Source organism: Nicotiana tomentosiformis, chromosome 11 (assembly GCF_000390325.3).
Source record: "Nicotiana tomentosiformis chromosome 11, ASM39032v3, whole genome shotgun sequence".
Lineage (NCBI taxonomy): Eukaryota > Viridiplantae > Streptophyta > Magnoliopsida > Solanales > Solanaceae > Nicotiana > Nicotiana tomentosiformis.
The window spans coordinates 122,054,486-122,070,752 of NC_090822.1; the positions used below are offsets into that span (position 1 = coordinate 122,054,486).

General features: G+C 34.7%; 1 protein-coding gene across 1 annotated transcript; it reads left to right on the top strand.

Moving 5' to 3' along the window:
* The first annotated feature begins 2,473 nt into the window (after positions 1-2,473).
* Positions 2,474-14,898, top strand: LOC104104237 (COP9 signalosome complex subunit 2). The gene is made up of 12 exons (XM_009612258.4): positions 2,474-2,614; positions 2,732-2,824; positions 9,518-9,596; positions 10,405-10,645; positions 10,752-10,826; positions 10,910-11,044; positions 11,732-11,919; positions 12,410-12,478; positions 12,633-12,723; positions 12,809-12,943; positions 14,289-14,401; positions 14,490-14,898. Exons 1-12 carry the CDS (start codon positions 2,605-2,607, stop codon positions 14,578-14,580), a joined length of 1,320 nt encoding a protein of 439 aa, XP_009610553.1. The 5' UTR covers positions 2,474-2,604; the 3' UTR covers positions 14,581-14,898.
* The last annotated feature ends 1,369 nt before the right edge of the window (positions 14,899-16,267 follow it).

Consider the following 16,267-nt stretch of genomic DNA (forward strand, 5'->3'; position numbering starts at 1 on the left):
TATGAGTCTAATTTTGAAGAAAGATGTCAATAGTTCTTATATTGAGTTCTAAGTGTTGGTGTAAACCATTGTCATTGGTGTGATGCTCGAGTAATTTTTATTGGAAAGTGTTTCTTGCCATTGTACTTAATTTTGAAGGTTGCTAGAGGACAAGCAAGAGTTCAAGTGTCGGGTGTTGATAAACGGCTAAAAATGCATATTTTTCGGTGTATTTTCATCTCATAACTTGTGTGGTTGCATGAGGTTACATGAGTTTTTGTAGTGAATTATGCTCATTATGTGCATTCTTATGTGTAAGAGCAAGTTGGACGAAAGGTGAGCAAAAAAAAGTTAATTCGGCACCAAAATACAAAAGAAGAACTTTGCTCGTCCACTCTCGTGTTCACACGAGAGAGTGAACGAGCTAGCTGAGGAAAACTTGAAAAAACAAACAGCAAAAGGCATGGAAGTGCACAAGAGATTTAGGAGTAAAAGAAAAAGAGAAGTACTTCGCTCGTTCACTCTCGCGTGCATACAAAAGAGTGAACGAGCTAACCTGAAAGTCTGTTCCAAAGTTGGCTTGTATTATTTCTCCCCATCCTAACTGTATCCCATATAAATAGTCTTTAAACTCGCTTTTGAAGGGGGAAAATTCAACCTAAGGAGGCAAAAACACGCAAGGAGCAAGACGGAGAATTCTTCTACGAGTTTTTCACTTTCTTTGTCCTACTTCCATTATTGGTTATGAATTTTAGAATTGTAGTTCTACATACTTTATGAGTAGCTAATTATGTTATCTAGGGTTTTGATTGAACCTTTTGTAGGATGAATTCTTGATACGTTTTGATATAACTGAGTCTTTAAATTTTTCTATTTGTTAAACTACGTGCTTATTTTAGTTATTTGAAGAGCTCTCAATTAACAGTGCCTATTTATTATGTATTGCTCGAATAAGAGTACATATTTAGGTGGTTGTTGAATTTCGTCACTCCTAACGTATATGAGAGATCAATACGACGGGTTTTAAAGCGGGATTAGAGATAACAAAGCTTTGTGATCCAAGTGAACAGTGAAAAAGTGCGAGCTAGCGTAATTCGAGAGAATATGACTAGTATATTATTATAGTTGTTCGAGAGAGAATTACGATAAGTCGAGTACTCACGATCAGTAGAGAATAATTAGGCAAATTTATAGAAGACGTAGCGGGAAGGATTCCGACAATTGGAAAAATCATACTCTAGACCTGCTTAATCTTGTCTTTAACCCTTAGTATTTTTATTTGTTAATTTAGTTTTTTTAATTTATTAGTTAATTAGTTAGACATAAGAATTTTGATATTTATAGGTTAGAAATTGTTCGAGTTTGTCTTCTTAGTGATAGTGAGCAGTTGTAGCTAAACCTTATTTCTCTGTGAGATTTGATTCCGGACTCTTAGACCGGATTATATTTGTAGCGACCGCTTATCTTTTTTAGTACTAGAGTTGGGCGTGATCAACTAGAATAGAGTAGTGGGTAAATTGAACTAAGTAATTGTTCTGGATTTTCTAAAACAACAAGTATTCTGGAACAACTACTTATAGTAAAAACGAAAGTAGAAAACATAGGATCAGAGGAAATACTAATTAATACTTATTTTATATATATTATCTTTTATATGTCTTTTACACAGTGAAGGGCTGTCTGGTCAAGAATAAGGAATTACAATATTGGAATCAATTGTGACATTAGTTTATAGTTTATACCACTCTATGTGAAAACAATCCAGAGATTACTAATCTGGTGATTAAAGATAAAATGATATATTTTCTCTTCTGCAAAACTTTTGTTCTCAAGTCTTCTATGAAAATCAAGGTTAAAATTTAAAATAAAAATTTATTCAGGTTTATGTAGAATTTGTTTTAAATATGTTAAATTATCCCTCATATTACCCATTTTTAGTCAAGTAAACAGATGTTTAATATTAATTAGAAATATTCAGTGTTATAGCTTTAGAACAGAATATCGTTCGCCTTTACTTTGACTTAAATATTTACAAATAAAAATACATCTACTAAATAATCCCCTCATTAATTAATTTCTATATTATAATTTCATATTATAATCCAAGTATAGCTGTTCATAAGCACTTTAAAGCACCAGAAAATCTGATAATCACCCGAAATATGGCGCCCGTCAAAATTTTGTGGCTAATTGCATAAATATTTTGGCAACCATCAGAATTTTGTGACGATTAGCATAACTTGCAAATTTATAACAAACCATTATATTTTTTATAATGATCACTTTAACTTGCAAATTTATGGCAACTGTCAAAATTTTGTGACAATCACCATAAATGAAAATCTTCGACTGCAAGAATATTTTCCCCAAAATCTTTCTAAATGGGGTCAAAATTTAAACCGTGGCACTAAATGATCCTATTTGTGCAACTCTACCTTTTTACACTTTTGACCCGTAATCTAACCCAAGGCCCACAACCCGAATTAGACCTATACCCCTTTCGAAATTCATAAAACTGTTTCAATACTCCGAAGCGAGAGACAGTGACGATTCTCTTTTCAATTCACAGCTCAAAATCTCTCTTTTTACCTTCGTTTTCGATCTTCTCTGTCATTCTAATCAGCCATGGGTTCTGGTAATTTACTCTCATTTACCTCAATAATTTTTTTGTTAATTTTCTGTTTAAACAAAAATACTTTATTTAATCCGATTTTGTGAATATAAATGTGTGTGTGTGTGTGTGTTTTTGAAGATGCGGATATGGAGGATTATGGATTCGAGTACTCGGATGAGGAGCCCGAAGAGCAGGATGTTGATATTGAGAACCAATACTACAACTCCAAAGGTTTTTTTTTTTTCAAGTTTAAATTTTTTGTAGAGAACATGTGTTATAATTTTGAAATTTCAATGTCATAGATATGCTGATAATTCTTTTTTGCTTTATGTACATGGGCTATGCAAAATTGTGGTTTTATGTTATTTTCTTTTATATCCTTGGTGTTTGGGCCAAGTTTGCATGCACCTCGACTAATTCAGTGGGTACCTGCTACCTCCCACTCTATCCACCGAGGCTTGGACAAATGGAAAGAAACCTTCTACTGTTTTTGCCCCGGGATTTAGACTTCATGATCTCAAACAATGTGGTACTGTGCTATTATCTTATTAGTTGTCTTAGGAGAGGAAAATGGGGTGTGGACTCTCAAAGAGGCATTTGATTTGGCCAATGTATTAATTCAGAATTCTAATTTGATTGTTAGGTTTTACCATTGAACGCATTATACTTAAGAAATTATGGTTCAAAATCAACAACTAACAACAACAAACCCAGTGTAATCCCACAAGTGGGGTTTGGGGAGGATAGTGTGTACGCAGGCTTTACCCCTACCTTGTGAGGGTAGAGAGGTTGTTTCCGATAGACCATCGGCTTAAGAAACACAAACAGGAAGCAACCAACAATAACAACACAAGAAAAAGCAAAGACGCTATGTGTAATAACAAAGATCTAGGAACACGAAAATGTAAGAATAGTACTAATATTACTGGTACGATTAGGAGAAACTCTTAACTACCTATCAACCTACAATCCTAATTCTCGACCTTCATACCTTTCTACCGAGGGTCATGTCCTTGGTAAGCTGAAACAATGCCATGTCCTGCCTAATCACCTCTCCCCAATACTTCTTTGGCCTACCTCTACCCTTCCTCAGACCCGCCATGGTCAACCTCTCACACCTCCTAACTGGGGTATCGATGTCTCTCCTCATCACGTGCTCGAACCATCGCAGCCTCGATTCCCGTAATTTGTCTTCCACATGGGCCACTCCTACCTTATCCCTAATAACTTCATTCCTAATCTTATCTTTCCTGGTATGCTCACACATCTATCTCAACATCCTCATTTCTGTTACTCTCATCTTTTGGACATTTCTTGACTGGCCAACACTCAGCACCATACAACATGGTCGGTCTAACTATCGCTGTGTAGAACTTGCCCTTAAATCTTGGTGGCACATTCTTATCACACAAAACACCAGATGCGAGCCTCCATTTCATCCACCCCGCTCCGATACGATGTGTAACATCCTCGTCAATCTCCCCGTTGCCTTGGATAGCAGACCCAAGATAGTTGAAACTATCTCTCTTGGGAATGACTTGTGTAACAAGCTTCACGTCCACTTTTGCTTCGTGCATCCCCTCACCGAACTTGCACTTCCAAGTATTCTGTTTTCGTCTACTCAACTTGAAACCTTTGGACTCCAGGGTCTGTCTCCAAACTTCCAGCCTAGCGTTAACCCCGCAGCGTGTCTCGTCAATCAGCATTATATCATCTGCAAATAACATACACCATAGCACCTCCCTTTGGATGTGTCGCGTCAACACATCCATTGACATAACAAATAAAAATGGTTCAAAATGTAATATTTAAAAAAAAATTAGGGATCTTTACACAAATAGCAAAGATTCAGTATTTACTTTTCCTAGCTGGTATGAATATATATAGTTATCCATATGTTATACATTTATTATATATATTATACATGTACGGGCTATTTTTAGGTTAAGCGGTTGGGTGGATGACTATTTAGGTTAACTAGTATAGCACCTGTGCTATGCGCGGAGAATATAAATCTTGTTGTGTGATCTAATTTGTTTGACCATATTATATCATATTGCTTGAATTAAATTTTAATTTTCTTTTTCTTATCCAATGAAATATGACCAATAAGAAAATCGGATGAAATTAGAAAAAGATTCATAATAGTCATCGAATAACTTTTCGGTTCCTCACTTTTCTTTATTACATAATCTACTATATTTATTATTATTTTATTTTTTATTATGATGTTTTATTAGCTTGTTACTTGTCTTAATATTTTTGTTAATTATCTCTTTTTAATATAATTATATTATATATATAAAAAAAAATTTCTTACTCCTAAAACTTTTTTTTGAAACATTTTTTCCATTGTACATTTTCATTTGAATTCGTCAAAAATATAAATTAATTTTTTCTTTATTAGTTATAATCTACCAATTTTTTAAATAGTTGGCATTTTTGTATTGGGGCGGGATGGATGAAATGGAGACTCGCTTCCGGTGTTTTGGGTGACAAGAAGGTGCCACCGAAACTTAAGGGTAAGTTCTACAGAGTGGTAGTCATACCAACGATGTTGTATGGGGCTGAGTGTTGGCCAGTCAAGATCGCTCGTGTCTAGAAGATGAAGGTAGCAGAGATGGGGATGTTGAGATGGATGTGCGGGCACACCAGGTTAGATAGGATCAGAAATGAGGTTATTCATGACAAGGTGGGTGTGGCCCCTATTGAGGATGAGATGCGGGAAGCGCGACTTAGGTGGTTTGGTCATGTGAGAAGGAGGAGCACAGACGCCCCGGTGAGGAGGTGTGAGAGGTTGATAGTGGAGGGCCTACGGAGAGGTAGAGTTAAGCCAAAAGAAGAGGTGGGGAGAGGTGATTAGGCAAGACATGGCGCAACTTCAGCTGACCGAGGACATGACCCTTGATAGGAAGGTATGAAGATCGAGGATTAGGGTAGTATAGTAGGTAGTCTAGAGTGTTCATAACAATAATATTGGCACGCAGTCTCGCTTTCTGTTGGTAGTAGGTTTTTATGACTAACCGTTCTTTCTTTCATTGTTGATCACATTACTATCTAGTTGTTTTTATTCCGTTTTTATATGGCTTCTTGATACTGTCCCTTCTTGTCTATATTTTCATTAATGTGGTGTTTATGTTTTCCTAAGCCGAGAGTATTGGAAACAACCACTCTATCCTCACAAGGTAGGGGTAAGGTCTGCGTACACACTACCCTTCCCAGACCCCACTGTGTGGGATATTACTGGGTATGTTGTTGTTGTTGTTGTTGTAGTATTATATGCCTAGAAATTAAGTTTTACTTTTCATTTGATGTCTTAGTAAAATTTTAATTTTTAAGATTTAATTATTAAATTTAATTATCTTTTAAAACTATGCTTTATTGCTTGATATTCTTTCATTACCTAATATTTTTGAATTTTGACTTTATCTATTAAGATTTAAGTTATGTGATATTTTAGATATGTACGATTTTTGTCATTATAACTCAAAAACGCTTTCTGATTTGAAATTCTAATACATATTATCATTTTATATTTTATACCATTTTTTCTTCTTTTGTTTCTTTATTGTTATTGATTTATTTGTTGCATTATCATGTGAATTTTTATTAGTTTGTTTTTAGATTTAATGTCCTTGCTTATTACCTCATTTAATTTTAATATAATATAGATTTCCTATAACATAGATAATATAGATTTCCTACTCCTAACAAAGTTGATTATTAATTTAATACTCTTTTACTTGAAATTCATTCAGTGTTCTATATCTTTTTTTATTTTTGACTTTATCTATATACAAAATCTCGAAATGATATAATGTAATAAGAATATTAAAGATTATGTATTTTAACTTTTAAGATTTTTTAGCATGCCAAATTATCTATACAAATCTATAATATAGATATAGATTAAATTTTGTAATAGAATCTAGTTAAATGTAGCCTTTAAAGTGCGAAGTAGTATTTTCTCTATATGATACTTGACTTGACTTCATGCTTCACTATCACCATATTAGGAAAAAACTACTCCTCAATTTGAATTGACAGTTTTTTTCTTCTTATTATTTTCGTTTTTATTTTAGAATAATTTTAAAACTCCAAATTTATTGACTCAAAGAGAGTAGCTAATTATTAACAACACATAATGCATAGTTTAAATTTTTTAAAATTTAAATTTAAAAAAAACTAATTATTACCTAACTTAACTGACTTTGTCCTAAGTTTCCAAGTGGCCTATTGTGAGGTTGCGACTTAGCTTAATGTGGAGGCTTTTTTCTCTCCTTTTAATAATAATATAGATAGATATAGATTTTTTTATTTTATATATTATTCTATTATTTTCAATAATATTTTCTGAATAAATAAACTTTTTATTTTTAGAAAAAAACAAAAATTATTAAATCGGTCCATGGATTTTCCTTCCTTTTCTTTTGTCGCATTTCGCTCAAAGGGTTGAAGGGAGATAGTGCATGTTCATAAGGGCCAACTCGATCTTCTTCCCCAGAGATCTCAGATGAGGGAACCCTGGGAGAGCCGCCGACTCCAACTACCGTCCATGTACGATCCATATTAGATCTTACCAACTGCCCATCCTACCTCCTCTTCGTTCTTGACAACCCATCTTTGTCTCAATAGAGTCTTTCAGTGGCACGTTTCGGTCCTCTTCCCCATTACTTAGAAAAAGTGAGCCATTTTAAATTGGCAATTTTTTATTTTTTATAATTTTAGTTTTTTATTTTAAAATAATTTTAAAACTCCAACTTGAAACTACTCTCCAATTTGAATGGACAGTTTTTTTTAAATTTTTTTGTTTTTTATTATAAAATATTTTATTTTATTATTTTATAGATATTTAAATTCAAAAACAATAACCAATAACTAATTATTAACTACGTATGCCATGAGGCTTTTTTCTAGACTGTCACTTGGTTTAAGGAGAGGGCTTTTTCCTCTCTTTTTACTAATATATAGATTCTTAAAAAATGTAGTGATTTTTTAACATATATATCTATATCTTTGCATAAAAATATTGAGTTCAGTTGAACTCGTTGTTTACATGCTACATCCGTCTTTGTGTATTATGTCTGGACATTGGAACAAAGGACATGTGTTGTAAGTAGTTTGTAGAGTTAGTGAAAACTAATCGGGCACTTGAGTTTATTAAGGAAAAAGGCGGAGTAATAGACAGGCGTTCATGGTTAGTTCAAGTGGCAAAGATTGAGGGACTTGTGACTTAAGTTATAAAATCGAGTTCGCCCCCTGCAAACTAAGACCGATATATAAGTGGATAAGGGTAGAGGGATGGATCCATTATACCCGAGTTTCGAAGACTACGATTGATCCTAAGAGTCAGCCCCATACCTAGGCCATCACCGAAAAAAAATCGCCCCAGACTGCAATTGATCCTAATGGTGTGGTCTAATGGTCAATGAAGTGGGTTGAGAACCATGAGTTCTCACGTTAGAATCTCAGGGGATGTCAAAATTGATCACATCAACAATAACGTCACCAATATGAGCATATCGACGATTGCTAGCTCCTATGATTCGAATACACATCAATTCTTGAGCCCCGCTGTTATCGCTACTTTTAAATGCGTCTGAGGTTGAATCATTTTTTTAATCCGTTCTTTGAATGCAAAGGGCGAAGAAAAGAAAAAAGAAATATTTTTGTCCAAAAAAAAAAGAAACATGCGGTTTTGTTTCATATCAAAGATCTTATTCAAAGAGAAAGATCTCAAATATTTGGAATTTCTTTTTGTATATTATATGGATGATCCGATGCGCAAGGACCATAATTGGGAATTGTTTGATCGTCTTTCTCTGATGAAGAGTCGAAATAGAATCAACTTGAATTCAGGACCGCTATTCGAAGTCTTAGTGAGACATTGGATTTCTTATCTCATGTCTGCTTTTCGTGAAAAAATACCAATTGAAGTGGAGGGTTTCTTCAAACAACAAGGGGATGGGTCAACTATTCAATCAAATGATATTGAGCATGTTTCTCATCTCTTCTCGAGAAACAATTGGGCTATTTGGGTTGTAAACCATGAGGTCTCAGGTTAGAAACTTAGGGGAGGTAAAAAACTAGGTGATTTCTTCCCATTTGTCAAAACCTTAGTAGATAGAGTTACCGGTACTTTTGCCGGTGGGAGGTAGCAGGTATCGCTTGGATAGTCAAGGTGCGCACAAGCTGCTCCGGACACCACAGTTATCATTAAAAAAGAAGATGAAAAGTTCACTGATTATGTTTATTGGTAAAAGGGCACTTGGAGGGGACTTGGAAGGAAGCTTAGCTCGGTAGTCTCTCTTGAGATTTCTGGGTCATTATATTGATTTTGCTTTGCTTTAGTTTCTGTTACTGGGGTTTTATTGCTCACTTGTATCATTAGGTTAAGACGTTAAGTACAGGAGTAGTACTTTATTTATAGAAAATTGGAGTATGGTAACAGTGCTGTTTTGCTCATTTGCATCCCATCTCTTTCTATATGAGGGCACCTATGAAGTGGGAGTTCTATGTGAAGAATTTGGTGCACTCTGTTCTGTCTTATTGTGGAAGTTTGTGCATTGCCCTATGTGAAAGAGATCTTTGTTTAGTACAATTTCTTTTCCCAAAGGTTCCATTTGAATGTGATGACATACGATGGTGGAACTTGCCAGTAAGTTGCTTAGAGATTAAATAACCTTAAAAAAGAAACATACTGTAGCAGTAGTAGCAACAGGAAAAAACCAACAGCTGAACCCTGTAAAGTACTCCGTGGTTGTTAGCTGGTATAGTCATGCTATACCCCATGTAGTGGTGTTGATTTTATCAACTGTGTGCATACTCTATATATGCATCTTGACTACTTATCTTGGGCTAATAGCTCTTTTCCTTGTTCCTCTGTCTTCTCACCTGGTTACAAACTGATATCTGTGATTATAGGCTTGGTTGAAACAGAACCGGAGGCAGCACTTGAGGGTTTTGCTGAAGTAGTTCGTATGGAACCTGAGAAGGCTGAGTGGTAAGGAGTTGAAAGTTATATGCTTTTTGTGCAGTGTTGTAGCTGGTAAATTGTTCAGCTAACTCCCTTGCATGTTTGCTTTACCTATATAAAGAGAATAGACGAGCTGTGTATTTGTGAGATTTGTGATGCTGGAGATTGATGTGATGGATCTGTTCCATGTGAACCTCACGGTCCTTAGCAACTGCACTTTCTCATTGAGTTAATAATTAATTTTCTATCTCAAGCAAACTACTACTCCACAGTTTTGTTTTATTAACACGCAGCCTAAGACTCAAGCAGGGGTTGAACTAAGAGAAACAGTCTTATATGGCATATGTAGGAAAAACTCCAGTTATTTTATTAAGCTATATCGTTATCTTACAAAACCTGTGGGGGGGGGGGGGGAAGATACAATATATGCCATGTGTAGATGATTGTGCGACAGAAACTGGAAAGACTATCAAGTTTCTCCTTTTCAATCTCTCACTCCTGTTTAGTTTACGCGTATGACTTAATAACTTTTCAGAAATTGTTGGTATGAGCACTTAAAGGTGAGACTTCTCTAGTTGATTGTCAGATCTGATAGTGCGTAGACACACTTTGTCATTGTAGGCCAAAAGGTGTGGTACTGTTAAGACATTTGCTTCTCGTTCATGTGATTTGATACTTCTTAGAGACACTGTAATGTGATTTGATGCTATTTCACACATTAGCTTCTTGTTTCATGTGATTTGATACTTTTTAAGCAAAGGTCTCCCACAAGTTTTAAGATTCTCTAGAATATGCTTTTGTATGAAACTAATCAACTGTTCTTATTGTTTTTCAGGGGATTCAAAGCTTTAAAGCAAACTGTTAAGCTTTACTATAAGCTTGGGAAGTACAAGGAAATGATGGATGCTTACAGAGAGATGCTAACCTACATTAAATCAGCAGTGACAAGAAATTATAGTGAGAAGTGTATTAACAATATCATGGATTTCGTCTCTGGATCAGCTAGTCAGAACTTCAGCCTCCTACAAGAGTTCTACGAGACAACATTGAAAGCCCTTGAAGAGGCAAAGAATGAGGTCAGAACAATATTCCTTCCCGCCGGTGTAGTAGGCTGGATTTTAAGGTTCATACTTGAGTTTATGTCTGTTTTGTCAAGGGTCTCATAGTGTCCTTCTTTTGCAGAGGTTGTGGTTCAAGACAAACCTAAAGCTTTGCAAAATTTGGTTTGACATTGGGGAATATGGGCGAATGAGTAAGGTAGCATTCTTTTTCAGATTAGTATCTGCAGTTATAGTGACACTCTATAAATTTTCCTACCAATAACTTTAGTATTCAATTAGATTTTGAAAGAACTCCACAAGTCTTGTCAAAAAGAAGATGGCACTGATGATCAGAAGAAAGGTACGCAGTTGTTGGAGGTGTATGCAATTGAGATCCAAATGTATACGGAGACGAAAAATAACAAAAAACTGAAGGTATGTTATAACCTTTTTATGATACTGGGTTTTTTGCACCTTTAGTGACAATCCTCTTAGTTGATATGGCCTAAATATCCATCTCTCTATTTAATGTCAGGTTCATATGTAGTTCTTTGTTCTAAGTTACTCTCTGGTTTTATTTTGTGCTTTTACCACCTTTTTTAAAAAAAAATCTTTTCCCACTGCGAAACCAGTTGTTATACTTCATCTAGAAGGTAGTGAAAGACGTCTCCAAAAGAGAAAAAAAAAATGATCAAACTTTCACAGAAGATGAGAGACTTTCTACATCTATATATTTGTATAGAGGGTAATTAAATGCCCATTTAACTGCCTTCAAGAGGTGCAGCAAAAATTCAAAGATGAACTCCCCTCTTTAATTCTATGCTACTAAAGAATCTGTCAACATGGAATTCCAACTCTGTTAAATTGGAGATTCAGTGCTTCCAAATTTTATCTCGGAGGCTTCAGGCTTCTCTCCTCTATCTTTTAATATGCCTTGTTCATTATTTTGTCATTTTCTTATTTTGATTCTGGATATGTCATAAAGATCTAATTTATTCATTAAAGAGGATGCATGAATGCTGGAAGACATACTGAAACATGTCCGTGAATAGCTCAATTGCTTTTCTTTTTATCACTAATTGTTGCCTACTGAGATTCTCAAACAAATGTATATAATTTCAGGAGCTATACAACAAAGCACTTTCAGTCAAGTCGGCGATTCCTCACCCAAGAATAATGGGAATAATTCGTGAATGTGGAGGAAAAATGCATATGGCAGAGCGGCAGTGGGCAGAGGCAGCTACAGACTTCTTTGAAGCTTTCAAGAACTATGATGAAGCCGGGAATCAGAGGCGCATCCAGTGTCTAAAGTATGTATGCTGTTTATCATTGTGCTTGTTATACTCCTTGTTTATTCTGGCATTTTCTTCTGGGTTAGGACATATGGGAAGAGTATATTTGGAAAAAAATGAATCTCTCATAGACTACAAAAGTTAACATCTTCAACTATGTGATATTTTTTTTTTACTAAGAATCATCTAATGATACTTGAGAAAAAAGATTTAAGGTCATCGTCTGGGTTTGTTTTGTTGTTGTTACCTATGCTTCTTCTGACACATGCACTTTAATGCATTTCTGAATACAGCTTCATTATGTGATTTCTTTGACATTTTTTCATTCAAGGGAGGATGTGTCAGAACTTTCTTAATTGCATTATAACATAGAATTTATCTCTTCACCTCAGTTGTTATGTGGACCCAGAAAATTATTTTGCAGATTTCACCTTCATTTCTCTCCTGCGCTCCGGCAAAGAAACATTGCCCTTCCTAATATTTGTAGTCATTTTGTTTCATCTTACAGGTACTTGGTTCTGGCAAATATGCTGATGGAGTCTGAGGTAAACCCTTTCGATGGCCAAGAAGCAAAACCGTGAGTAGTCAAAGAGTTTTCTCTTCCCTTTTTTTTTTGTATAAAGAGATTGACCTGTATTCTATGAGTTTTGTTATTGGAGTCACTCGAGGAAGTACTGCACCTTAACTAAATTGCATTGCTATTGGTGCTTGACTGTATTTATACTTTTCAGCTACAAAAATGACCCTGAAATACTTGCAATGACAAATCTTATAGCAGCATATCAACGAAATGAGATCTTGGAGTTTGAGAAAATTCTGAAGGTGCGGCTATTAGAATATTGCTTCTATAAGTCCTTCAATTTGTAGTTATTATCATTCTGATTGTGCTTTTCATGGAATCCTTCAGAGTAACAGAAGAACAATAATGGATGACCCCTTCATTAGAAATTACATTGAAGATCTTTTAAGAAATGTCAGAACCCAAGTGTTGCTGAAGATCATCAAGCCTTACACAAGAATCCGGATTCCCTTCATTTCCAAGGTGATAATAGATTTTTCTTTCTTGCTAGAGAATATTACAGGGAGATCTTCCCCTATTAGCTCTCGTAGCTTCTCAACTTTGACGTTCCTATTTATCAATTAAATTTTCTGTTTTATTCTTTGTGTGTGTTGGGGGAGAGGGGGGGGGGGGGGGGGTTGGCAGGGCAAGGGAAGATTGAACAAGGTGTTAGTTTATCAACAAACTATCTTCAAGATGGGATAATGGTGGTGTACCACTTAGGGCTGGCAAAAATGGCCCAAGGCCGCCCAACCCGCCCAATATTTCATGGGTTGGGCATGATATAATTTTCTGATGGGCTGACTTTGGGCATAGCCCAAGTGCAACCCGTGAAATCAGATGGCCCAAGTGCAACCCGTGAAGGAACCCAAAGCTAACCCGTGCCCAGGTTTTAATGACAAAGAAGAAGATGATGAACTCACAAATGAAATTCTCTTTGCTCCATTTCCCAATATCAGTTAGTCTTTCTCTATTTCGTTAATAATAATACATTCACTATTTGACTAACTCACACTTAATTACTGAATTTGTATTCAAGAAAGAACTGAAAAATATTGTTTTCATGTTTTTTTTTGTTTCAGAAAACAATGCATAATGTTAAGTCTAATAAAATATGTAAACAAATAGACCTAGAAGTATTAGCTATTTTTTTTTCATTCTTTAGAAAATTATTAGACTAGAAAATAATAGCAAAATATAAAGAATTTTCTGATTGGTTTTGATTAAATTATTTCTTTTTTTGATAAGGTCAAATTAAATTATTTAGATAATCACTAAATATCGGTGTTACATTAATTAATTTTATTAGAGAAATATGTGAGTACTAGTAAAACTTATGACTAACAAAATCTAAAACGTCAACAACTCAACATAATTAGTTATGTGATGTCAAATTCTGAAATGTTTGCACTATTATAAAAATTTGCAATGGATTGTTTTGCTGCTGCAATTTCACGAGAATAAGTACATACTAGTTAAACTATGCTTTGAAAATTTGTAATGAGAAGATTGAAATTGTATTGTTGATTTACATTGGACAAATGTAAAAGTTGATAACATTGTAAAATTTTGGATCAAACTGGACGGGTTGGGTATTGACCCATTTATTGGTTCAACCCATCCTAACCAGCCCAAACATAACCCATTTGCCACCCCTAGTACCACTTTACCAGATAACGTATCCGAATTTGGGATATTCGTATATTAGCCAGGCATATTCTCGTTGGTTCTTATAAGTATCCATCGTCTTGTGCTTTATCATGAACTATTGTTACTAAGCTGTGCGTGTAATAGAATTCCTAATTGGCTGCTATTACCTAACATGCAGGAGCTTAATGTGCCAGAAAAAGACGTTGAGGAGTTGTTGGTATCACTGATCTTGGACAACCGTATCCATGGGCACATTGATCAAGTGAACCGGTTGCTAGAGTGTGGAGACAGGTGAAACACTGAACTCGATGTTGTGATAATTTGGTTGTTTTTGGCTGACATTACATCTAATTTGTTTTTCATGCTTTTACGCGTGCAGATCGAAAGGAATGAAAAAATACGCTGCCATTGACAAATGGAACACACAACTAAAGTCACTATACCAAACCGTTGGCAACAGAGTATGCTGAGAGTACCCTGACATGAAAAGAGTAGAGTGATTATATTATAGACTCTTAATTGTTTTTTTTGGGTTATTTCTGAACTGAACGGGATTCATGTTCTGAAATATTACAATGTTTAGCTGCTCTTTTTGACATGTAGGTTTTATGTACAAAATTCGATATTTCTTCCCCCTTGTTCGAAGAAAAATTTTGTTCATTGGATTGGTGTAAACATGGGACGCTGGCCGCTGTTTAAAAACCGAAGAGAAACCAACGGAGTATTGAGCCGCGCATGTCAAAGCAGTGAACTATTAAATAGCAAGAGCTTTTATCTGATTTGTGTTACTTTCTGCTTCTACTCTGTGACGACCAAGCAGCGATGAATTGCTGCCAACGCAAACGAAACAATTTAATTTTTTACTCCCATCTCATTTTTTTTTTTTTTGAATTATACTAGCTATCTGGAGAATTCTTTTTTTTTTTAATCTTTTTTGGTGAACATGGAATATTTATTCATTACTAAGTAGCGGAATTACGTAGTATTGACATCCATTGGAAATTTGGAATCGTCAATAGATTTGAGTAACATCCCTACTGAGATAACTAAACTAAGACCACTCAATTTTCCAAGCATAGACAAATTATTACAAACAGAACTAGAAACATTTCTAGTAATAGCTACTCCATTGCTATCTGCGAGGACGAGAAGAATGATATTTAATGATAAATTTATTCACGTATAATCTTTTTTCCATGAAAAAGTTGAGCATTCATGGTATGCTTGATTGGAGAAAGAAAATGTTTTTCAATTTCCATTGGTTAAAGATGTTTTTTTTTTCCTCTCGAAAATCAAGTTCCTTAAAAATCAGAAAAATGACTTTCTTGATAGGAGTAGGTAAAACAAGTTCCATAAATGAGTATTCTACGTAGGGGTGTTCATAAAAACCCGAAAAAACGAAACATACCGACCAAAAAAATCGATATTTTTTAGGTTTGGTTTGGTTTTGGTTTTGAATTTTAAAAACCGATCAAATTTGGTTTGGTTTTGGTTTTAATCAAAAAATAACCAAACCAAACCGACTATAGAAGTAGCTATTTAAATTTATTATTATACCTATATATATATGTATATTTTTATATAAAATTTCTAAAATTTTATGGTACATATTAGTCATTTATATTTTTAGTCTAGTTTTTTGCTATTATAATAATCTAATTCTTTGCCTTTAGATTCTAGTTTGGTTGGTAGTTTTCTTTTGCTAAGTACAAGAATTTATTTCATGTTAAAATTAATCAATTTTTAATTGAATACTTAAATTATTCATCACTATTTGATTCAATTATCATCATTATATCTTGGTAAATGATAGATTTCTCAATGAGCAATTGGTTTGATAGTGTTACGTCGAAAATGTAGTCTTCGAAATATGTGTTTGGTAGTGTATGTCTCATATTTTGAGAAAAAAATCGATAAATAACCGAAAAACAGACCAAAACCGAATCGATAGAAAACCGATTTAATTGGTTTAGTTTGGTTCTAATATGTGAAGAACCGAGTTACTTGGTTTGGTTTCTTTTTAGGGAAAAACCGATCCAAACCGAACCATGAACACCCCTAATTCTACATTCCGCCCCCCAATCCCCATCCTAACTGCGGATCCCCACCCCCTCACACCCAACCCAACAATCCTACCTAGGGGTGTCAATGGTTCGG